We start from the raw sequence: 24,460 nt of genomic DNA, 5'->3' as shown, positions 1-24,460 counted from the left end.
CACACCTGAGAAAAACGGGAACAGCCAAGTAATCCACATGATGAATGCTTTTGTCTAGACGCTTTGTGTGACTCAGCGGAGATTTTATTCTCACGTTAGAAAAAAAAAAGACAAAACCATCACAATCATAACAAGTAAAATCTCCTTAAGAATAAGTTTCTTGGGTGTTTAATGAAGTTAGTGAACTAGATGAGCCAGATTGTCCAAGAACTCCCTGTTGTTTTACTGAAGGCCGTCGCCCTTCCATGGGATGCCCAAGCTTGACTTCAAAAAGTCAAAAACTTATTCCAGAGTTAATCTCATTGACCTCTTTTTGTTTCTCTCTTTAATATATTTTGACATATTAGCTGTTTGGACAATGAATGAGTGAATGAATATTTAAATGGAAGCTGACAGCACTTACTTTGCTGGTTGGCCACTTGTTTCACGTGTTTGCAAGCACTTCTATCTCAGATGAAAATATTATTTAGTCAGCAACTGTGCCCCAGGGGTACTGATTTAACTTCCTTTTCCTTACGGAATTTAAGGAGACATAACTTGGCAATCTTTCTCTTCTTTAAGCTGCTCAGGACTTATTTCCCTCCTTTTGACAGTTTTCGACTGTTTCTGTCAGGGACAATACAACCAATGTCAAGTATTTTCATTTTAAAATATGTACATTTCTGATTCCAATTCAATCAGATTAAACTTAACATTGTTTCTCTTGGCCACCATTTTAGGAATAAATCACTTCTCGTAGCAATTCCGTTTTACGTGCATCAATCACGTGGGTTTATATGTATATCAACATGTATGATGGAGGCTTTGATACAACAGTTGACGAAGCAATTTAATTTTACATGCAGAACATATATTTAGGGAAAGAACAGATGCTTACTGTAGCAGTATGAGGTCCTCTTGTTCTTGGCTCAGGTAAAATGGGAGGGGCTTAAAAAGATTGCAGACACACTGACCACGAATGTGTTAGCTGTGTCTCACATTCACATGTGCACGGTGAAGTTTGCCAAAACACGTTTAGTTATCGGAATTCAGTCTGACTTTTGTACTTGCCTCTTTTGTATGGTTTATGCCAAGACTGATAAAAAATGATACAACATGCATTTTCGGTTTGCATGTGAATGTGTTGAATTATCCCTGTAAAAAACAAAAGTAAGACAACAGGTTGACCGTCTGTGAGAAAAAAACCTATATAATGACAATTAGGATTTGATCAAATTTATTTAAATGAACAAACTAATGCAGATGACAGACCAACATAACTTTGAGACTATAAATCAGCACTTGAGTACCCCTGAGATGTCTTCTTTTTTTTTTTTTTTTAAAGTATTTTAAGTTGAAATCTAAAAAAAAATAAATAACTTTCTATGGGCAAGGTTATTCATAGTAAGCTGATTAAAAATAGCTCAAATGGGTCCCAACATATGAACAGTTTAAAATGAAAATAGTCTGAACACTAAAATCATCGCAACGAGGCTGATGAACATGACGATGAGTAAAAAGTTTTTTTATGTTAGGTGATGTCAAGCTCCTCTACAAAAAGCTTATATAGGACTGTGACATCATTATTGAAGTGTTGCATCTCCTGTTCAATTGGAACATGAGGCTCTACCATTAATCACAGCTATGGTGACCTGTGTAACTCTACAACACGCATGTTTCCAAGCATCTACTTCTTTCTAGTTAATCCAGACTGCTTACTTACACATTCATATGTACTCCCCTAAACACACACAAACACAGTCAGATCCGAGTCTTCTTGACGTGACGTGGCGGTACGGGCGCAGCGTCTGGACACAGCCAGTGTCGCTCACAGTTTGGCTGCCATGAAATTGATGTGAGGTCTGACCAGAGGGAAGAGAGGCAGACTCCTCTTGAATTCTGTCATGTCCCGGACCAGCGACGGCTGCAGAAACACATAAAAAAACATCTTTAAAGATCCTCTTTTTAGCTCACTAGGGACTAGTTGTCACATTAACAAAAACAATTTGAACATCCAAGTAAAAACTCCCATTACCGACTCAAAAACAAGATGTGTTTGTGTAAATGGAGTTCACCTGGGGCAGAGAGGGCGCAGGGGCCAAGTTGACATCGTTCTGAGCAGGAAATTCTCCAACGAGGGGACCTAAGAGACACGGTAAAGTGAGGTCAGACTGAGCAGTGTGGTGTCCTTCTACTTGGTCACGTGACTGCAGATACTTACAGGTGTCCATCTCTCTGGACAACACGTGAACTGACATCTTGTGTCTTTTAGGGGCATTCAGGGTTAGGCGCTCCTGTGGAAGGCACACAAAGATGAAAATGAAACTGTAACCACTAGTCTGATTTTATTTTATTTTATCGTGAGGGCGTGTGTGGTTGGTTAATCTACTTACACGGCAGAATTGCATAACGTCATCTTTAGTTAACGTCTTCAGATGGGCCACCTCAATGTTATCTACGACACAAAGATGATCACAATGTTGGTATTCCTGCAATCATTTTGTCTTAGTGTAAACTTACACTTTTACCTATGAACAGTACAATGCAATAAAAAAAAAAAAAAACATCTTTAAGAACCTCATCCTGAAACTAGGCTTTTATTGTCTACAGTGTCCAATATCCTGCTGCCTCTATCCAGAAATGTACTCTTAATGTGAAACATGAGCAATCACAGAAGAGATCAAAAGGTGAGGAGAACATTTGCAGCGCTTGCTCACCTCGATCAAAATTATACTGTTGGGAAATAATCTCTCCCCAGTACTTGGCACACTCAGCAGACAGCTTTTTGGGCTTGTCCAGGCGGCGGATGGCCAAGGCCTGGATGTGCTTCTGGAAGGCTTCCTCGCTCATCTCTTCCAACGATCTCTCCATGCTGCAAAGGAACGCTTCGATGCGGCTCTCCAGGTAGTGCGGCGCCTTTTCAGACTGGATGATGAAGCGAAGACCTTGGACCCCGTTAGCCCGCCTTGGCCCGCTGAACACTATGTAGCCTTTGGGGTCCAAAAGAGAAATTGGGTTAGAGCTCAAAGCATAAGACACTGTTATAAAAGATATCAGGCTTCCCACCCAGCTGCTCTTTAGTTCTTAACGTGTTGAAGCACGGCTCGGAGATGATCTGACAGAAGAGCTCCAGCAGCATGTTCATGTGGGTCGTCTGCATGTCGGTCTGGTAGTAGATCTCGATGCCGCAGTTGTTATGCACGTCGTTCCTCTGCTGATAAACGTACCAGCCACCTGCCAGGAACGTGACAATATTCACTTTTTCAAATCAAAAGATATCAAAAGAGAATCATTGCAATGGCTTTCGGATTAATCTTAGTGGTTTGGAACTTTTTCTGGATAGGCATGATGGAGGCCATTGTGCTCATTCCAATTCTCAAAGGAACAAAAATTATTCTATTATTTATTATCTATTATTATTATTATCTGTTAATATTAATGTGTCCTTTTTTTGGCTCGATGACATCAATTTACACTTGCTGAGCACGAGTCTCCTTAGGTGGAATTTAGAATTTAATTGAAGCTTTTTCAAGTGTAAGGCTGCGTCACAGATGACGTGAGCGGTGAGGGTCCTTCACTGTGCTTGCAGTGTGAGACTGGCAGGGTGTTGATTTTACGAGTGCTTTTCCGGAGTGTGAAGGAGTACAAGACTTACCGTCTGGAACCTGTACCTCTCTGTAGCGGATCAGTTGGCTTGGTAGGAGAGGTTTGGTGCGTGCGTGCTCAATCAGAGTGTCCTCCACCATTTGTATCATGCCAAGAGCAGACTAATGACACGGCAAAGAGGGCAGAAAGAATAATTAGAAAGTGCTACAAATAAAACACATTAGGCAATATTTCTGATTGCATGCGAACACCAGAAATGATTTTCTGTCCTAAGAAGTAAAACACAAACTAACCTCCTTGGTGATGTTGCCATGAAGAAGGGCTTCGATATGTAACCGAGACAACAGCTGAGGTATGAAAGCCTTGAGGCGCTGGAGAGTTACATCTGGAATACAGATAATAGTTATTTAAAATAACATCTAGTATGTCTTATATCCCCCACTGTCTCAAAAGGATCTTAAGAAATGAGGATACCATTGCTCAATAAAAATATATTTAAAAAAAACAACAACAACAACAGTCATCTCACCTTCGAGAGCATCTCTGAGTTCATCTTTGGTCCAAGCCACCTCAGTCATGAGTAGACGAAGGTAGTACATGGCGTGCTGGTGTGGTTGTTCTGCTCTGAAGTTATTCAAAGACCTCATGTACTGCAGGATTAAATATAAAAAAAATTATAAGCAGAGTAAATACTGCACTGTAAAATTTCCTGGCGAGAACACAGCAATGGTGATAACGTCAATCGCGATTACCGCTTCCTTGATGATGTCAAAACGCTTCTCATCGATTTCAAATGTGGCCATCTTCTCAATGATCTTCTTCAAAAGGATGTCTTGCTTGTCATTGTAGCCTTTAACAGAAAGCTGGAACAGTGAGAAAGAGCCAGATTATTTAACAGATTGATCAATGTCAAAATGTAAGTTTAATCATTTTTATGAACTTGATGGTCATCTCTTGTGGGACGATTGGTTCTGGAGACAATCGAATCTGATACAGCCAACCAGGGGGATGAAGCTGTTCATGCACTTTTTTATGGTGAAATATATCATTTTCAACACAGTGGTGCTGTATTGGGAGAAAGGAACATTCCTAGGAAACTATTGTTTTTCTGTGTAAAAACAATTTGAAAATAGAAGATACAAGTTTATTTTTTAGTTGCAGTGTCATCATTCTGTACCCTTCGTGATTCAGCAACCGCACCAATTCTTCCCCACATCACATGACTTGACAAATGGTCAACTGATTGGGCACAGTTCACAGATATTCCAAAGTGATGTCACCAAGGAAAGACCACCATCATTTTCAACGAGAGGTTGTTAATGAGCAATACCAGCAAAGAGAGATTATTAGTGGATTATTCCAAATTTTAGTGGAAACGGTTGTAGTAGTCAAGAAAAAACATTTCATTGACATTTGTCAATAGTACGGATTCAAAATTTGAAGAAAGCTGATCTGGATTCAAAGAAGGAAAACGGCAGCATGTGCAAGCACTACTATTTGCTATATCAGCCAAAGACGATGCGATGATGAGAGACATTGCGGGTGGAGAAATGTAAATCGAGATAATGGAGTGGACTGCTTGAGCTTGCTGATATTTAGCCATTTGTGTTGACTCTAGCATTTTTTGGTTGAAACGTTTTGCAGTACATTGGTGGGACAAGCAATCAATTTGACTTGCACATTCGAAAGTCCTCAAAGAGGACAGTTCACAGCACTTGCTTCACTTCCCCGCGGGACTCAAAAAGCTTACTTACAAGGATGGCATTCATCCCTGAGCCTATGCCATACACCAGCCCTGCCAGGCGGGCTGCATATGTATACTCTCTTAAATCATCCTTCAGTAACCTGAGCAACAGGTAGGTCATATTGCAGTGTAGCGGATCTGCATATAAGTAGCGACTACAGAAGGAGGGAGAACAAAAACAACAACAAGACAGTTGATGGGAATGAGAGACATTGCAAATATGTGAAGATTGAAAGGAAGAGTATGTATATGCAGCCTCATGACTGTCCCGCACAAACATCAGGAGAAGCCTCACGCTTGTTTTGATAGTTTCACAGCACAGGAACAAGCATAAAAATCGACGTGCCTGAACTGAGGCACAAATAAAGGGATTCATAGGAATGAGTGTTTGGGGAAGATGAACGGAAGATAGACGAAGGATGGAAAAAAAATCGGGATCGAACAAAAGCTATACTGACACCAGCCAGGTCTCGTTTATGCGTTTTATTTTCATAATAATTTTTTCTTTACGTTGAAGAAAAAGTAGATTACTTTTCACAATTAGCGCCATTGAGGCCTGGCTGAGCCACTATAGCCCAGTCGGGGGAAGTGTAGGAGGGGGGGGGGGGGCTTTTGGTTTGGGATGCAACATAAATCTTACGAGGGAATCAGAATACTTACATACATCCCATAGACGGTATTTTGAAGGTCATAGTTCAAACCAGCTAGCTCGGCTGCATATGCATACTCGTTGAGGGAGTCCTTTAGGAGCTCCAGGTATAAATAAGCCATGTTACAATGTAATGGGTCCACATATGCAAACGGGCTGTAGAAAAATAGCAGGGGGTCACAGAAAGAAAGTGCATTTACAAATGACAATTATTTCCCTCTTTGACCTCGGAAACAAAATGCAGCAAAACAAAATATCATGCACACAATGTATACTATCAGCAAGTGAAGTTTTCTTGGAAATGTTTTCTTCAAATAATTTTTATACTTCTGAAAATATTTGAACATATAAATATTTTTGTCACGCGCTGGCAGTATTTGAATGAAAACGAATGTTGTAACATTTTTAAGTCAGCACAAAGAAAGAAAGAAAAACATTCTGCGCAATTAAGCTAACGCTGATGTGACAGAAATGGAGGAAAGGAACAAAAGCAGTTATTCTGAAGTTTTCATGACCAACTAATGTGTAATTAAATGATTGTGTGAGCTAATGAAGGTCATTTAAATGGGTAATTGTGCAACCAAATAATTACGTACCTGAAGAACTCAAAGTTCAGACACGCTTTGGGAAGAAAGAATTTGTCATCCTGCTTGAACCACACCTTGCTCATTGCTGTGTCCTAAAAAAAACACACAATAATAAAATGTCCTCAACCTTCTTTTAGCAAACACAATCACACCGGATTTTTTTCTTCCATGTAATCTATAATTAAAATCAAGCTCCTTGTGTACATTAATGATAAGTGGCGCTCCAGTACTCTGACGTCAAAACACAGCCGCCACAACACACTTGCCTTGATTAAAGCAGGGACGGAAGCAGAGTCTTTCTCAAGAGGGTAAATTTCCAAGTTGGTCGGGATGAACTCATTTTTCATCGGTAACTTGAACTTGCCGTTGAGGTCAGCACTGGCCCATTTCTGAAACACATACATGATTGAATGGTCTTAAGATGATGTCGTTCATCAGAAGCAAGAAGAATTTGACTGCCAGCACAGTGATGATTGGCACTGTATTTGCAGAGATTCACCTTGATGGTCTCCATGGATATCGCCTCCTGCTTGTACTGTGTACCATACCATTCTTCTGCCTTGTCTGTTTCACCGTCAAATGACTTTGACACCAAAACAACCCTGAAAGTAGAGAATATGTGACATAACGCCCCCCACTATTTGAGGAGGACTCCACTAACCTGACATATTCTGGTCTCAGCTTGTCCAGCACCATCTCAATCAAGTCTGGCCTAAAGTCTTCCAAAAGGTACTCTGCCGCTAGAACCTCTTCAAGTGGGTAATACTGAAAAAACAAATAAGACATTAACAGAAATGAGTCTCTAAGTTAAGAGCAGCATCAGGGTGAGTGTCAGGACAGGAAACAGAACCACTTACGTGTAGTAAACCAGACACTTTGGAGGTATAGCCACGAGGTCGCTCCTTGTCTTTAAATCGAAAGGCTACCTTGTTTAAATCCTGCAGAGAAAGACAGAATCAAAGTCATCGATAGCTCAAATTTAGTGTCAGTGAGATTTTTTTTTTTTTTTTTAATTTATAAAATAATGTAATACTGTAGTTACCTTGCACTCCTGAAACACCCATTCCTGAGGTCCCTCTGTACGCAGTTTCTGGATATACTGGAACATGTGAAAGATAATGTCTTCCACGTGTACTGTTGGTGACACGCACATGAAGAGGTTATTTTACAATTTAGAGTGTTCCGCAAACACCAGACTGGGAAACACGACAGACTGCTTACAGAGGCCTTCTTCTGTCAAGTCAACATTGATGATGAAGAACATGAATCCTTTAGCTCCTTCTTTTTGGCCTCCAACAAGTGTATTCACCCATCCTTAAAAGAATGACAATTTCACTACTTAGGCATCCAATAATAATAATTAATTTTTTTGAATCCTCATATGCTCAAATGGTATCCCTGTGTAATCCTTCGGCGTGCCCTACCTTTACTTTTTAGTTCCGATAACAAACTTCCAGGTCCTTCGTGACCTATCAGATGTCCCAGATAGTGTCCTGGGTTTGACTTATAGTATTTCTGCAGGTCTGGGATGGGGAACGTCACGTACAGATTCCTTATGTCTTTTATGGGCACCACTTTGTAGAATTGCTGGCACAGCAAACAGGGAAAATAAAATTATTTTTTAAAATGTTATCAGCAAAGGCAAAGAACAGCTGCTCACTTTTAGAAATTCATCTTGAAAGGGGTGATCAGGAAATTCCGGGACAGGCACGTTCTTGTTCTCTACTTCTGCAAATAACTTGACCACCATAGACGTCAGCTCATCTAGGGATTCTGCGGGTAAGGTCGAGGTACGTAAAAAAAAAATTGTCTTAGGCCAGATGCTCTTTACCAAATATTGGGATGTAAATCACTTAACACATTGCCTCCTAAAAAAATAAAATCTTCCTCTGGGTTGCCTTACCTCTTCCTAAAACACAGAGGCCCATTAGATTAGAGGAGTAATACGTCGAGTGAAACTTGAGGAGCTCCTGGCGGACATCAATGCCATCATTAGATGGTCTGGTCTCAAGGGTCAGTTTGTTCCCTGGAATGGACAGGGCACATCATATTTGCTTCTTGAATACAATAATATATTTGCAAACCAGCCGAAATGCTGCACTGTGATGCTAACCTGTTCCAAATTTACTGAAGGGGTGATGTGGGTTGCCAGTGGCCTTCTCGAGTTGAAAGAGTCTCCAAGCATCATTCATCACATTCTTGTCATGCTCAGAGTCAACAGCATTCACCTCGCGGTCCTTACAGCTCTCGTCAAAGAGCGGGCACAAGAAGAACTGGGCAAACCTAAAGATGACATTATGACACAGTGTGGATCATTATTTAAAAAATGCTTAGTGACAATAAATGTAAATTGGGAATGGCATTTTAAACCATGAGAGGAAATTATTTTGAAATACCGTAGAAGGCAAATCATTGTTTTTGAAAGATGAAATAGAATCAAATAAATAGTCCTTTACCTATCGAGAGCTCCTTGTAAGTGCTCATGAGACACATCAAAGTAATAATTCGTGTGCTCTCCACTGGTGAAGGCATTGGAGCTGCCAGCATGCTCACTCAAGAACTGGCTGTACTCATTCTCTTTTGGGTATTTCTTTGTGCCCAGGAACAGCATGTGTTCACAAAAGTGCGCCAAGCCGGCGATGTTCGCCGGGTCGGATAATGAACCTGAAATTTAAAAGTAGACTGATCACTGAGGTACAGTCAATCGAGGGGAGGATACATTTTTCGATATACTGCAGATGATGGGTATACCACATAGAAATGTTCTTTATTTCTTACCAATGTGGACATCCAAAGCTGCGGAGGATTTGTCTGTCGTTGGGTCACTGATGAGCATGGCCCTCAATCCATTGTTGAACTCCAGGCCTCTGTAAAGTCGCTTGTCCTCGGGGGAGCGAATTATGTCTGCGACCACACTCTTCAGAGCTGGGTCAATCATTCTAAGTGGAGAAGATGACACCAGCCTATAATAGGGAGGATGTATACAGTATGAGCAGAGATTCACATATATTCAAACCCCAATTCCAATGAAGTCGGGACGTAAATAGGAACGCAGTGATCGTTTCTGTATTCAATTTAAGACAAGATATCAAATGTTTAAACTGAAAAACTTTGCTGGAACCTGAAGAAAACTCTGCACGTAAGTGGCAAGGCCGAAAAAAAGCTCTTCATTTACACCGTGAAGTAAATGTTAGGCTATATCGCACAACCATAAAACAAACCTGGCCACGTAACAGTTTTCATGAGGTCAAAGTTCCTAAAGCCTTCGGGTGGAAATTGGAAGGAGGCAGCCACCTCTTAATTTATGTTAATATGAAATTGTAAAGCTGTGTGATTACTCTTATTAATATCACAATAGAGACCCCATGAACATTTGCCTTTAGATAACAAGTAATACAGCATTTATTGAACTTAACTCTGAACTCCAACTCAGAAGGCCAACCACCAGCTAAGTAAATAACTCTATGGGCATTACATTAGCATCTGTCTGCAATTTAAGATTAAATTGAGCAATTTAAGCACTTTGAAGGAGAAAGGTCTGTAGTGTATACGGGATGTGGGGAGCCGCCCACTGGAATGAAAACCTGACTCATCAACAATGAATGTTGGGGCCATCAGCGAGAAACTGGGAGTCGAATTGTATTATACAGTCTATGAAATACACACAACATGCACTGATCCTTTAGAGTCCTTGCACCAAACAGGATGCAAGGCAGATCATTTAAGAAGAAACACAGGAAGTGTTTAAGATGGAAAGCGGAGATCAACCACCCGGCTTAACACGGCCCTGACCGGTGTCTGTGGCAAGGACTAGCTAGCGTGACTTCATGCGATAACAACACATTTACTTCTTCTAACGATATAAATCACCATGTGAAACTTACGCAAATCCTTTGTTGATATTGGGGCCGCTTCCTGCTGCTTGGAAATATTTCGTGCACTGCGCCGTTCGATTGATACACTTATACATACTTTGCATCCATGGACAACAAACCTTGCCTTTCACACCGCCATCTTAGTTCAGACAATAAGAGTCGATCCCAGATGTCATCGAGAAGTTGCGCAGGGTGTAAAAACGCTTAATTCGTTTTTGTAACAATGGGGTATAACTTTGAAGGTCATTAAAACGTGTTCCTAATACGCGCAAAATACTACGAAGCAATAAAATGTGACTTACGCGTGTATCGATTATAAGGCCTATAAGTTGAGTGTGATGGATCGATCTGGTTTCAAAGCTTTGACTTGTTTGCGCGTGCACAGCTGTCAGCAGACAAATGGCCACGTACTTCTTGACTATACAACGTACTGTTTCAACAAATTCGTCACAAATTTCGTAATGTCTTGCGACATTGATCGAATGAAAGGGGCCCTGTAGGAAATATTAACGTTGCGTTCTGTTTAACTTAAAAACCTTGGTTAGCTTTGGATGTTTTTGATATTCTACTTGCCTTAAAAGTCTGAATAATCGCCACACAACAGTGTAAAAAGACAACACGAAAAGAAGCATTCCATAATTATTTTGATGTCAAAATAAATACTTTTTCTATTTATAATGGCACTGATACGGGGATCGTGTTTAATTCCCATCCCTGGAAAAAAAAATATATATATAATTAAGTTACTCAAATTTAATTGATGTCATCACATACAACCACTAGATGGAGACACATTTCTTCCTCATTCACATTTTTTTCCTCAATCAAACTGCACTATTTGCTTCTAAAGTGGATTACTGAAACATATCCAGACAATGATTCTGATTGTAAGCAGGTATTTGCGTGGCCCTGCATTTTAAAACCCACATGACACACTTTTTTTTCTTTTTGACTTCATATGGAATAAGCACAGTCACGCTGATCCCCCAAATAACAATTAGGTTAAAGTACAAAGACCAAAATGATGTAAAACAAGCAGAGTTAACCTGTGTGTTTACTTTTAAAAGACTCACAACATTGTCATTGACTTTGCTCCTCCTCTTTTAAAAATTTACCTCATGCTCAGCTCTGTCACTTAGACAAGGACAACCAGCGAACAAGACCTCCTGACTGGGTGAGAGACCACCTGAGCAAGAATGGAGGAATCAACTAAGGAAAAAAAAGTTGTGGCAGTGGTAGGGGGTGGACTGGTAAGACAAAATTAAAGTAAACCCTTTTTTTTTTTTTCTTGAGTCATACATTGCTTTTCCCTTTTTGATACATTGTGGGTCAAATTCACTTTAAGTAAATGTACTGTAGCTGGAGCAGCTTCATAAATGTAACAAATTTTAATTTTGGAAGTCTGTCAGTGACAAGAACACCCTATCTTTTCTTTTTTAGGTTGGTGCACTGAATGCCTGCTTCTTTGCCAAAAGAGGTTTTGATGTACATGTGTTTGAAACTCGGGATGGTATGACAGATATTTGAATCTCCCCTGAGCCATAGAGCAAGTCTTTATCTGATAATGTGATGAATTGGTGATAAAGTCATTGTCTGACCTCTTGGCCAGATATCCGGCAAGCAAAAATCGTGAAGGGGAGAAGTATCAACTTGGCTTTATCTCACAGAGGCCGCCAGTCACTCAAGCATGTCGGAATGGAGGAGAAGGTTTGTTGACATCATTTATTGCTATAGTAGGACATAAACAACAGCCAAGCAGGGAGAACTCATGAGAAAGTTAAATTTGAAATTTTAAAGCTAATTGAATGTTATTATACACATTGACAACCAACCATTTACACTCACCTTCACACCTATGTACAGTTTATTAATTTAGGAAGCATGTCACAATCGCTCCCAGCAGCATTAACATTGTAAACACAACACTGGTGCAAACAAACGTCATAAAAAAAGTGAGGCCTGCGTTTTTTTTTTGTTTTTTTTTGTTTTTTTGAGGATCTTCAGAAGTGGCATCTTTATTTTAGCTATTTAAGAGATTTTTGATTAAACAGGTCTGGAGATAATCTGGTATATATTTTTCCCATAGTAAATAAAAAACAATTTTAAATATGAATGTTATGTTTACTTGTACTATCTTTGTCTGATATTCACACTTCTTCTTTTAGATTATCTCCCAAGGAATCCCCATGCATGCAAGAATGATCCATTCACCAAATGGTGTGCAGTCCCCAATTCCATATGGCAAAAAGGGCCAGGTTTGAAATATTTATTCTTGCTTTTCACTTGATTGAAAATTGATCAACATAAGCAATAACGAACAAACATTACATGAATAATTGCATATATACACACAGAGCTGGCTTGTCTAGCTTGCCCTGTTAATTGAAAATAGCATTTATCTGTCTAAAAATGATTGTTTGTTGCTGTGGACACAGAAATGGGAATTATCATAAACGTATGAATCCCAGGCGGTTTTCAATTTTCAGTGAACAGCATGTTGCCTATTTGTGGAGCTGTAGCTGCACTAATGAGACATTGTTTTCACTTCAGTACATCCTGTCTGTCGACCGAGCCAATCTGAACAAAGAGCTGCTAACAGGTAGGACCATTATCTGGCTTTCTATAGTTCTACTAAAGTAACTCACTGCACAGACAAATGTGACAAGGCTGCAGTCATAACAGTGACCAAATTAAAGTAGCTCTTTGAATTTGAAGTGCAATTAAACAAAATCTACAAAGCCCTTGCAAAACATCAAATATTTGATCAATTGATAAAGATTATACTGGTATATACAAGCCAATTATGATGTAGCAAAATCCCTGATTGCACTGAAATATTAATTTTATGGCGTCTTGTATTTAAATGTGTGTGAACTGTTTCCCTCATTTTTATCAGTGAGTCGCAGCTGTATTATGAAGTTGTGCCTCAGTTTCCACTCTGAGATAATGTCTGGCAGTCTTTTAATTAAACTTGAGCTTATCAGGACAAATCAGACTCCTGCAATGACAACAAAAAGAAATGTGAAAACTTAAAGCTTCAACTTTTTTTTTCTTATTAACTAACAGAGGCTGAGACGTATGCAAACACCAAGTTGAACTTTGACCACAAACTACAGGATTGGAGTGCTGAATCGGGTTTAATGACCTTTATCAGGTAAGAATATGTAACGATGAATCCAGATAGGTACAAGAACATGCACTCACACTTACCTGAATAATATATTAAGGCTTCTGTGTTTTTATTGGTTTTATTATTTTGTGTATTTGACATGCAAGTGCATGTGGCCTTGACCATATTTACTGTCACGCTAATCTCAGTAGTCTTTGAAGCCTCTCAATGGTTTATTTTCTTTCTAAATGCAATACAAGCTAATTAACAATGAAACACCTCAAGCGACACACCTTATTCATTCAAACTGTTTTTTTATGTGTTGATTTAATGTCTGGTGGCCATTAATGTAGTCAGTTGAATGAGTCACACACACATGAATGCATTTTCATACACTGAGGAAGATGTGCATTATAAAATCACATACCCCGGGAGCTCGAACGCAATCCACATTTGCTCGCTTTTACATCCTGAACCGTGACAGCTAATTTGTTGTCTGCAGCTTGTGGAATTATTTATGCAAGAATGTCTTGTGCTCCATAATGGGATAAAACGATATGATAATGGAGTATTGGATCACATAAGGTGTACATAATGAAGTAATTGCAGGTTTTTCCGAATTTTCCCATGCATTTCAGGCCGGACGGATCCAAAACGCAGATCGAAGCAGACCTCATTGTCGGTTGTGACGGAGCATTTTCAGCCGTTCGCAAGCAATTCCTTCGTCAGAGCCGCTTTAACTACAGTCAGACTTACATCCCCCATGGCTACATGGAGCTCACCATGCCGCCTGTCAATGGAGAGGTCAGTTCTGCTTCTAGTGCAAGAATTGAACTTTTCACACTGTTTTCTTGTGCATCCTCAGTTTGCCATGAAGGCTAATTATCTCCATATTTGGCCACGGAACACATTCATGATGATTGCGCTCCCCAATTTGGTAAGAGGGATCCATGTTTTTCTCCTCACTTTGGATGTACGGATTGAAATGACATTATTTGCATATATTTCCGGCTAATCAGAAGCTTTGAAATTGATGAACCCTCAATGATGCCATTAGTGGGTTAATTAACCTCATTTGCCAGTCGGAACTGACTAATCAATTACACGGCAAAATGTCTTCTTCTACTTTTTACAAAGAGTGTTTTTATTTCTTGTTAGTATTAAAACCTTTCTCTGTCGCTCCTGTCTATCTTAATCCCCAAATGATTTTTCCGCATGGCTGAGTCAGCGAGTGCGCCTTTGCTCTCTCAAGGTTAAAGCTGCAGACTTGAAAGTGCTTCAGAGCTCTCACTCAATGTCCTTAGCACCTAGAATGTCTTTGCACACCAAAAAAAAAACAAAAAAAAAAACAAGATGTGTGACTGCTGCTGTAGAGAAATGATTGCAGAGACAATTTGTCCTTTTAGGAGTAATTTCTGTTATTTTAAATATATGTGGGTTGTTTCATCAGCCTTACTGGAGAAAAACGATTTTAGTATTCTGACAGAGAATCATCTCACAATGCCTCTCCTGAATGAAAAAAAATCTATGCGAATCTCCTTTGTTCTTTATAGGACAAGACGTTTACCTGCACTCTCTTCATGCCCTTTGAAGAGTTTGCAAAGATCACCACAGGAGATGAAGTCATCGAGTTTTTCCAAAAATACTTTCCCGACGCCATACCGTTAATAGGAGTGTAAGCAACGTACTGACCTTCACCTCTATTTACCCTTTCATCCTCTTTTGCATCATTTTTTCCATCCAATCAAGCCATGCCATGCTCAGAATATTTCCAAGTCATCAACTCCATCCACACAAGCACAGTCTGTGAAGTGTGAAATTGAAGTCTGACTCTTACATGTATTTACGCTACCCCGATTTTAATTGAAGGTGAAGCGTTTGTTGGGGCTGACAGAGCTCCACCAAACGCTCCAGGCTTCCTCTCAGCACTAACTTGATTTGGAGCATGGAGAGCAAACAATTGAATGTGTGCTTTAGTTCCACAAATAGTCGCTGTAGCTTAGTCAGATGGGATGACGATGCAGTGAAAAAAAAAACATTACAATCCACGTGTGCTTTGTTTTTCATGTAGCCGTCCCAACAAACAGGCATAATCAGTTCAATGTTGAATTTTTCCCCCCAAGTGTGCTTTGTTTACAATCATGTAGCTGTCCCAACAAACAGGCATAACCAGTTCAATATTTTATTTTTTTTCTCCAGTGATGCTCTCAAAAGGGATTATTTTCGATTGCCTGCCCAGGCCATGGTGTCCGTCAAGTGCTCCCCGTATCATATTGGAGATAAATGTGTCCTTATGGGCGACGCGGCTCATGCAGTAGTGCCTTTCTACGGGCAAGGAATGAATGCTGTAAGTAACACCAAGGGAATGGACGGATGGACAAGAATGCAAATATAGATTTGTTAATCCATGTCTGTTTTTTAGGGTTTTGAAGATTGCATTGTTTTTGATGAAATAATGGAGCAGTTCAATGAAGATTTCAGTAAGTGCATGTGATATAAACAATGATGTGTGATCGGGTCCGATGAAGAATTTTACCGCTGCTTTTTACACAGGTGCTGTACTGCCCGAGTATTCCAGAGTGCGAGTTCCGGATGACCATGCAATCGCAGATCTGGCCATGTACAATTACATCGAAGTAATACATGTTTATTTCACCCCGTATTGTAAAATGCAACATATTGTGAACAAGGATTGTGATTAGGTGGACGAGGGTGGGAGAATATTAATACATTGATTTACATCACATATGGATCCCAGGCAGACTGGAGTGTATCTCCTCTGGCACTATTGATAATAAAGCAATCATACCATACCGTAAAATACCAAATAGCCCCCGTGGTGTCCTCAAATGAAAACTGAACTCATTAAGCCATGATCAATAGTTGTTCACTTGCTCTTTAATGAGCTTTTTGTATTCAAGTTTATTGAAGGACAACAAACACAGGTATCATCTCTAAGTCCAACTCTATGTATCAAAACGTAGTCAAAAATTTAACTGTAGTCTAAAATTTAATCCAAAGTAACTTCCTTTATTGTATATCTGAAGTAGTACACAGCAGATCTTAATGAACTAGATTCAATGTACAGATCTGGTAATTTATGTAATGAATCTAATGTATGCTAATTTATCCAGTGCAAGCTTAAAGACAGAATGCAAATGACGTAAAATTCAAATGAGGAAGGTAAATAGCAGCTGACTCAAACATTGGGAAAATGATGGCACACGAAGGAGCCCAAATGTCAATGAAACGTGACAATCATCTTGATTCGTACAACACTGATTTGCGTATTATTATTGAACTGAGAAATTCATTTCTCATGCTTTCAAATGACCTGACATTTAAATACATTTGTGGCATTCATTTCAAAACCTGCTGGCTGTTTATTTTGCAGATGCGAGCTCACGTCAACTCCAAATGGTTCCTTTTCCGAAAGCGTGTCGATAACATCCTCCATTTCCTCATGCCAAAGACAATAATCCCACTTTACACGATGGTAAATGCCAAATATAAAGCGTAAGGTGAAATATTACGCCTACTTTTAAAATAAGCTGTATTCTTTACCCCAATTAGGTGACGTTCACAAGAACACCTTACCATGAAGCTGTGAATCGCTGGCACTGGCAAGACAAAGTAAGTCCCTGAAATCCATCCATCCACTAATAGACTTTGTGTCTCATTTAAGCACCAGATGTGTGGTGACATTTAAAGTGCTTCACATCAAATTGACGATAAAAAAAAAAGATGGTTCCTCTAGGAAGCTTTAATTCGATTTTTTTGGTGCCACTCAATACATTTGAGTGATGAGTTCAGTACACTGCAGCCTGGTTCACCTCGGCTGTGCAGTTCCTTGACCTCTGTAGAGAGCATGCATCTTGTCAGTGAATTGAATAAAGACCAAAACTGTGGCACAGTGTTAACCTTGGAGATGTCTCTAAACAAGAAAAACAAACATCACCCAGTGTCAATGCTTTTGTTTGCCTCCTATTCAATACAGAAATGTTCCAGATTAGATAGAACACAGACTAACATGGGTCATGTATTCGGGTAAATAACTCCACTTGAATGCTATTTGAGGAAATTCACTATTATTTTATTTGTATATTCAAAGCATGTTGTCCCCTAGTAAAAAAAAAAAAAACAATCTATTAAATTCATCTGGAAAATATTGGTCTGATTTTTGATGCAATATAAAATGCACTGCAACAAATCGGAGAGTCATTTGTTTTTATAAATGCAGCAAATGCAAATAAAGCTTAGCCTGAAGGTTTGAGCTCCTCACATTTTCATAAAATTAACATAGTGGGATTTTAATGTAAATATTGTACTGTAATTTTAAAAAAATATTTTATTTCTTTCACAGGTGATTAATCGGGGCCTGTTTTTTGCTGCGACAGGAGCAATTTTGGGAGGCTCTATCCTGCTCATCAAAAATCCCCCACAAATCAACAAGCTCAGCATTCCTACTGAGAAACTGTTGAACAAGCTTGCAAGATTTGGTACCTCCTTAACTCACATATGACGCTGAGTGCACCAATTACAACATCACTCACAGTGATGAAATGTATTCAATTAATTCTTATGCTGCGAGACAAAATGTCTCAAATGATGCTCAATTAAATTCATTACTGTGATTCATTATGTGAAAATGGCACATGATTAGTACAGTTGTCAGATTAATTTAATATGATACAATTTATTTGGAATTATTTTAAAATAGTACCACTTCTATTACTAAACAAAGATAGAATACAAATAATTATATTTATTAAATAAGAGTACTCATCTGCTAGACTAGTGACTCAATGGCTTTAGTCCACATAGACAGGTTTGTGAGGATCATTTGGATCCAGGTCGGGATTTTCTGCTCAGAGCAGCCACATTGTCATTTTGAATCATCCATGTTATGACCTGACACAATTTTCTGCTCTTTGCACACCTTGAATGAAGCACAGGATCTTTTTTTTATAGATGTGCTGGTTGATCAGCGACTGTAAACATGTTCAATGGCTGTAGAGAGCCGAGGTAACAGTTGTGCAATATACTCTGGGGAGAAAAATCCTACTTTGTAAATATACAACATTGTTCATGACTCCGATCCTGGAACTCTTCTGACAGACGGAGCTGACTCCAAAACAAAAAAAAAAGTCTGTATGCCTTGAAGTCCAAGTTTTCTCTTATCTTGCTCACAGTCCTCCTCATACATACTGTAGAATTCTGCCATTTTCAACAATGATGCTGGAAAGATTTGGATCGAAAATACTCAAAACAAATTAGTTAGATAATAAAAAATAGTATCTCTTTATTAAATCCATTAACACATTTTAAGTGTCATAGCAGCGTGTATGACTGTGAGCAATACCCAATTGCTTTTAAATACCAACCATAGTTGAACTCAGTTACTAGATGACAAAGAATGTATGTTTTGACAGCATATATGTTATATAAGGGTGAGAATATTTGATTTTCAAACCCCTGATCATATTGATTTGAGCTTGGAATAGCATGGCAGGTCGTAAACCTGCACAGGATGACAGTCTCGCCTTGGGGAGGATCACAGCGGCCTCACTTGAATGACATTAGCAGAGGACTCCGCAGGGGACGACACATCGAAGCGGTGAAAATCGTCACTTGTAATGACGAAGACGATAGAGGAGGAGCTGAAGGTCACCCTCTTTTTGGGTCTCTTTCTTCTGCCGCGTGAACTTGAAACAACGATGGGTCTGATAGGACGCTCAACCGGAGCCAGGGGCCGCTCTTTGAAGCTTTGCTGCAGCCAAGACAACCTTGAGCACAGCAGCTGCAGCAAACAGCGCCGGAACTGTGAGGCAAGTAGGTGGGAGAAGAAGAGCGAGGGTGTGCTGCTTAATGTGACAATGACATTCACCCCCCTGATTTGTATGCCAAGCACACCAGATATCTCTCTTTGGATAACAAATGAAAGTGACAATTTCCCACCCACATTCCCATGTGCCTGTTTACATCTGGTGTGCTCTTCCTTTTGCTTCAATCAGTGGAGAACAACTACCCGATGACCTTGATTTGCTTAAAGGTCTTTAAATTCAAAAGTCATTGATGAGGAAAAATAATCAAATTAGCATCTCGCTACACCTTTTGGGGCCTCTCATTCCAATTTGCTCCCACACACAGAGAGAATTTGTAAAAATTGATAAATACATAATTACTAACCTTCATGCTCATGAATACATAGATGAGGGGGTTGTAGGCTGTGCTGGACTTGGCAAAGAAGGATGGGATAATGGCCACAGTGGGCGAGACCATGCTCTTCCTGCCAAAAGCCACCATCATAGACACAACAGCGTAGGGCGTCCAGCACACCAGGAAGCAGGAGATCATGAGAAGAAACATTGCAGCTAGCTTCTTCTCATATCTTAGGATTTTAACAATTTGGACCGTCTGAAGATCCTGGATGGAGCGCAGCTAATGAAAACAAAGCAAAGAGCAGGAGTCAGTTCATCTATTGGTAGATTTTGCATGTTCTTCTGATACTATATGTGTGTGCTGAAATTGTCTCTATCGGCAGTGAGATTTTCTTGACAGCAAAAATACTCAGGGTTCAGGTACTTGCTTTAGAAGATTTTCCTATAACCTCTCCGTGGGCTCCCAATTGCCATGTTGCTTAAAATGCTCCTCTCGTGCATCGGAGAGCTTCGGGGACTTTGCAGACAGGTTTGCATGGAAATCTAACAGCCTACACCTTCATGATGCTGCAGGGTGTTTCACCTTTTTTGGAATTCACAGATTTGCTTGACTCACGCAATTATCAAGCTTAACACAAGAATTTAATTGTAATTCTAACAACCCACGCAATCGCCGTTTTTTTTTTTTTGCTTTTATATTACCAGGCGACAGATGGAATAAAGCGAGAAAGCACTAAAGCTTATGATGATAATAGAGCTAGAAATGAAAGGCAGCACTCAAGTCATTTAGTGAGGGTCACAGTTCCTTTTCATTAAATATAAAGATTGTTATCTGTGTGTTTTACTGCCAACATTAATTATTAGGAATTATTGTTGCTTGATTGATTATGGGGAAACCAAACAATTAATTATGATTCAATGCTTTTGCCTCATCTGCTGCAAAATAATAATAATGATTCCACACAATTAGGAGGATTCTTAATTAATCAGTTGTTAGGCAAAAATGTAATTGCTTTTCTCTCGACCGCCCTTCAGGAAAGTTTAGAGGCATTTTTGTTGTTTAACCCTGTGAACTGCATCTATTCTTATGAAGCAATTCATCACATCAACAAGCCTCTGCAAAATACTGCAAGTAGTGCCATGGTCACGCATGGAATGACAGTTTAGAAAGTATATTTAAAGATAGGGAGAGTTATGAAATGCCCATATGGTGCTCCATTCATCAAGTTGCCTCATTTTACCTTGGAGAGACAAATTATTTTTTACGTTTATGTGACATGAATTTTAATGAGCCCTTCCATTCACACCTTTTTGCAACTGATTATTCTGACTCATTCATGTTCTAGTATCATCAAATTAAAAAAAGTCATATTTAAATGGTCTCACCATTTGTACCGTGTAGAGGATGTTTCCATAGCAATAGATCATGATGCCCACAGGTACAAAGAAACAAGCCAGGAGGAATAGAAGAATGAATGAAGCATCATTTGGATTCTTGGAAGCCCAGTCCAAGGAGCATCCCAGTTGGTGGATCTCTAGTGTGTAGTGGTTCCAGCCCAGGAGAGGAGCCCCAGTCCAAACTAGGGAGTAAAGCCAGATGTGGCCAATGGCCCGCCACACCCAGGGAAAGTCCACCACCTGTGCATGGACCACCCGGATGTAGCGCTCATAAGCTAACGCTGCCAGCGTCATGATTGAGACGATGCCTGAACAGAAATTAGGATGTGGATTAGAAACTTCCAATCCTCAAAACATTTATATTTGAGAATGACATTTCTATTATAAAACACACACACATATATATATATCTATAAAATCCATACATCTCTTCAATTACATGCCTTAATAGCCATGCCAAAGCTGTCATTCTTCATTAACCTGCTAATTAATGGATGAAAGGCTGAGCCAACATTGACAGACACAAAATTTGCAGGGATCTGCACGCGCGGGTTCCTCTTCCCACATACAATTTCAGCAGGATGGACATGTTTTGCGAGATGTGACTGCTATTATTGCTACAGCTCCCCTGGCTCGCCTTTGTGTCAGTCAACGACCTCCACTGAGTAATACTTTGGATGAGGTGCAAGGATGATATGGCATATTTGTCAAGAGAGGACATTTTCTCCACTCTGGAGGACATGAAATGATGCCAGTTGTGTTTTTTTTTTTAGTAACGACCTCTGTCGAAAAAGCTTTCTACACTGCATGATGTATCCATTATGTACTTGTGGAATTAATGAAAACTAAAAAAGCTCTATCTAAGCCTTCCGGTGTGGACTTTGCATATTCTCACCCCCAAATATATCTAATGTGAGGTCAACTTTATTGTAAAGTTTTTCACTGAGTAACCTAAAAAAAATAAAAAATAAATAAAAGTAAAAAAAAATAAAAATAAAATAATAATAATAATAAATAAAAATAAAAATAAAATATTCTGAATTCTAAAATTGTCAGGAAAAGGGTTTCAGAAAATAACAATGATAGATTTCAATCTTACCGAATAAACTGTTACTGAAGCCGTCCCACACGCATGTTGCATGGCTCCAAATCCACCCACCTTTGACGCACGAGACAAATGTAAAGTTTATTCCAACGACAGAAACCAGCAAATCACTCAAACTTATGTTGACGAGTAACAAATTGGTAGGTGTCCGAAGTCTCTTGAATTTGCAGTAAAGTAGAATGACAAGAACGTTGTTGCAGAAGCCAAACACTCCAATGGTTCCGATGGTGAAGGCGAGAAGTTTGTAGGTGCCAAAAGCAAACAGGTTATGTTCGGCTCTGGTTTCATTGTATGGATTCATTGCGGGGATAAAAAGGTGGTTTCGGTCATTGTGGTGGCTTCGATGTGCGGCTGGAGCGCGCATCCTTCACTGACAGTGAGCGAGTGCGCGCGCGCGCGCGCCGCTCATTCAAACAAACCCACAAGACTGCAGCAGCAACACGCCTCCTAAGAAACTAGGTCAATGTAACACTGTCACATGACACACTTAAGGAAATGCATTTTCAATCTTTACGTTTTTGACAAAAATGGGAATACTCTCATACGAAAAGGCAAAGAAAATAATTTATAAAATTATTATAAAATATCAAATAAAGTGCTGGAGGAGATTGACAAGCACCCCCTAGCCCAAATGTAGTGTGTATGTTTTTAATTTGCCATATTTAGATCATTTAGCATTGTGTGCATCAATTTACAATGTTAGAAAAAGTAACATGTTTTGATGGAATAAAAGCAATGAGCAAATGATATATATATGTATTTTTAATCTTAGTCCAAGCACTATAAAAGTTGATAAAAGTGGGAATGTATTTTCCTGGCATTGTTTTTCACCTTGCTGAATTACAAAAATTGGTAAATCCTGTACTCAATTTAAAAATATATATTTTTTACTTTTTACTTTTGTGTAATCTCTACTTTCGGAGCCTAATTTAATTTAAATTGAATCAGTAGGTCTAATTTTACCAGTCTTTACACAGATGGTAACATTTTATTTGAATTTTATTCATATTCTTTATATGACACCTGTGTGTATGGGAATTTTCCTTACAGTGGTACATCTTTAGGCAGGCTACAAGATAGCCAACTGAATAACACGAGGCTGATGAATAAGACATTTGACACGTTTATTTTATCAATGGTTAAGTGTGTGAGAGTACCATGCAAAAAGTCACCTTCCACATTACGGATTTTTTTTCCATTCACAACCTTTTGAATAATCACCACACAGTATCGCTGGTGACTTTGTCACGTCTGTAATTTTTGGTGACCTTTTGAGGTGCTCTCTCCATCATCCAGATGTCTCATTTGTTCACAGAGGAAGGCCACTGAGGCAAAAGGTTGGAAGACATTATTTACGCCTGACCTAATTTTCATGAAACTTCAGGTTGATTCAAAATAGCAGATCCCTCTTGAGTAACAAACATACACCAGTCTCAAGGTGCGTGACACAGAATCTTAGAATAAAATGCACAAACACAAGCCAGTATAAAGGTCAAGATATATTTTATTACATTTTTATCTATAAGTGTACTCTTGTTGTATTTCAGTACATGATGCAGTACATTTCAAATCTAAACTATCAATTACAAATTCAAAGTAAACCTCTTGAGTCCCCTTTTAGAGAATATTGCAGCTATGTGCATGACTGCAGGCTTGTTCACACATTTCTTTATGCATAAACACAGCGGAAAATAAAGGTGTAAATATGTTAACTTGTCATTTTGGACTTAGTGGTGCAAATTAATGTACTGAGAAAACACAATGTAGCACATCTTTATTGTTGCAATGTAAAGTACAAGATGTCCTAAAAATAGACGGATTTGATATTCAAGGAAGAATTGTTGAATGTTGAAGAGGAGTTCGAATTTGTATGAAATGTCTTCTTCAGTTAAATGACATGCCGTGGAAGCTCTCTGTGGACCACAAGGGGTGCTGATTTGGTGAAAAAAAAAGAAATGAAAAGGCAAACTAGCAGTCGAATTTCATTTGTGGTCAATCAGAGGCCTTTTATAGAGACACGCATATTTTTTAAAACAGCTTTTTATATGCACGTGCTGTAATTCCAATCACTGAAAAGAACCTTTTCATCTCAACTGGACACCAGCCTGCAATTCAATATGATCATGGTGAGGCTGATGATAGATGAGGGTTTGTTGGCTTCAATTTCCAAAGCGGGGACTCCCACAAAGTTGGAAAATGTAGCCATTAGGTGGGCTGAAACCAGAGAAGGCAGAGAAAGGACAGTGA

At 39.2% G+C, this 24,460-nt stretch overlaps 3 protein-coding genes across 4 annotated transcripts; 1 reads left to right on the top strand and 2 right to left on the bottom strand.

Moving 5' to 3' along the window:
- Positions 1-1,199: 1,199 nt before the first annotated feature.
- ide (insulin-degrading enzyme) lies at positions 1,200-10,610 on the bottom strand. Of its 2 annotated transcripts, none has more exons than XM_049736696.1 (25): positions 10,450-10,610; positions 9,344-9,528; positions 9,022-9,229; positions 8,679-8,848; positions 8,469-8,591; positions 8,226-8,338; positions 7,990-8,152; positions 7,787-7,879; positions 7,608-7,699; positions 7,423-7,503; positions 7,227-7,330; positions 7,065-7,167; positions 6,832-6,954; positions 6,575-6,657; positions 5,990-6,134; positions 4,338-4,448; positions 4,115-4,235; positions 3,879-3,970; positions 3,635-3,746; positions 3,046-3,213; positions 2,697-2,969; positions 2,373-2,434; positions 2,201-2,273; positions 2,055-2,122; positions 1,200-1,903 (listed from the first exon to the last, which is right to left on the bottom strand). In XM_049736696.1, the coding sequence occupies exons 1-25, from the start codon at positions 10,542-10,544 to the stop codon at positions 1,808-1,810; spliced, it is 3,057 nt and encodes a 1,018-aa protein (XP_049592653.1). In that variant the 5' UTR covers positions 10,545-10,610; the 3' UTR covers positions 1,200-1,807. The 2 variants fall into 2 exon arrangements, with proteins under 2 accessions (XP_049592653.1, XP_049592655.1); XM_049736698.1 differs by having other exon boundaries at positions 9,344-9,504; positions 10,450-10,602.
- A 939-nt stretch (positions 10,611-11,549) lies between these two features.
- On the top strand, positions 11,550-18,187 carry kmo (kynurenine 3-monooxygenase). The gene is made up of 15 exons (XM_049735401.1): positions 11,550-11,690; positions 11,881-11,950; positions 12,050-12,147; positions 12,606-12,695; positions 12,991-13,039; positions 13,507-13,594; positions 14,188-14,353; positions 14,415-14,486; positions 15,103-15,224; positions 15,749-15,896; positions 15,972-16,029; positions 16,103-16,185; positions 16,944-17,045; positions 17,123-17,182; positions 17,913-18,187. Exons 1-15 carry the CDS (start codon positions 11,637-11,639, stop codon positions 18,069-18,071), a joined length of 1,419 nt encoding a protein of 472 aa, XP_049591358.1. The 5' UTR covers positions 11,550-11,636; the 3' UTR covers positions 18,072-18,187.
- A 152-nt stretch (positions 18,188-18,339) lies between these two features.
- On the bottom strand, positions 18,340-22,590 carry opn3 (opsin 3). The gene is made up of 4 exons (XM_049735406.1): positions 22,208-22,590; positions 21,097-21,416; positions 19,739-19,990; positions 18,340-19,370 (listed from the first exon to the last, which is right to left on the bottom strand). The coding sequence occupies exons 1-4, from the start codon at positions 22,575-22,577 to the stop codon at positions 19,104-19,106; spliced, it is 1,209 nt and encodes a 402-aa protein (XP_049591363.1). The 5' UTR covers positions 22,578-22,590; the 3' UTR covers positions 18,340-19,103.
- Positions 22,591-24,460: the final 1,870 nt, after the last annotated feature.

This window comes from Syngnathus scovelli, chromosome 12 (assembly GCF_024217435.2).
Source record: "Syngnathus scovelli strain Florida chromosome 12, RoL_Ssco_1.2, whole genome shotgun sequence".
Lineage (NCBI taxonomy): Eukaryota > Metazoa > Chordata > Actinopteri > Syngnathiformes > Syngnathidae > Syngnathus > Syngnathus scovelli.
Note: the sequence above shows the minus strand (reverse complement) of the source record. Positions and strands in the feature narration are given on the sequence as shown.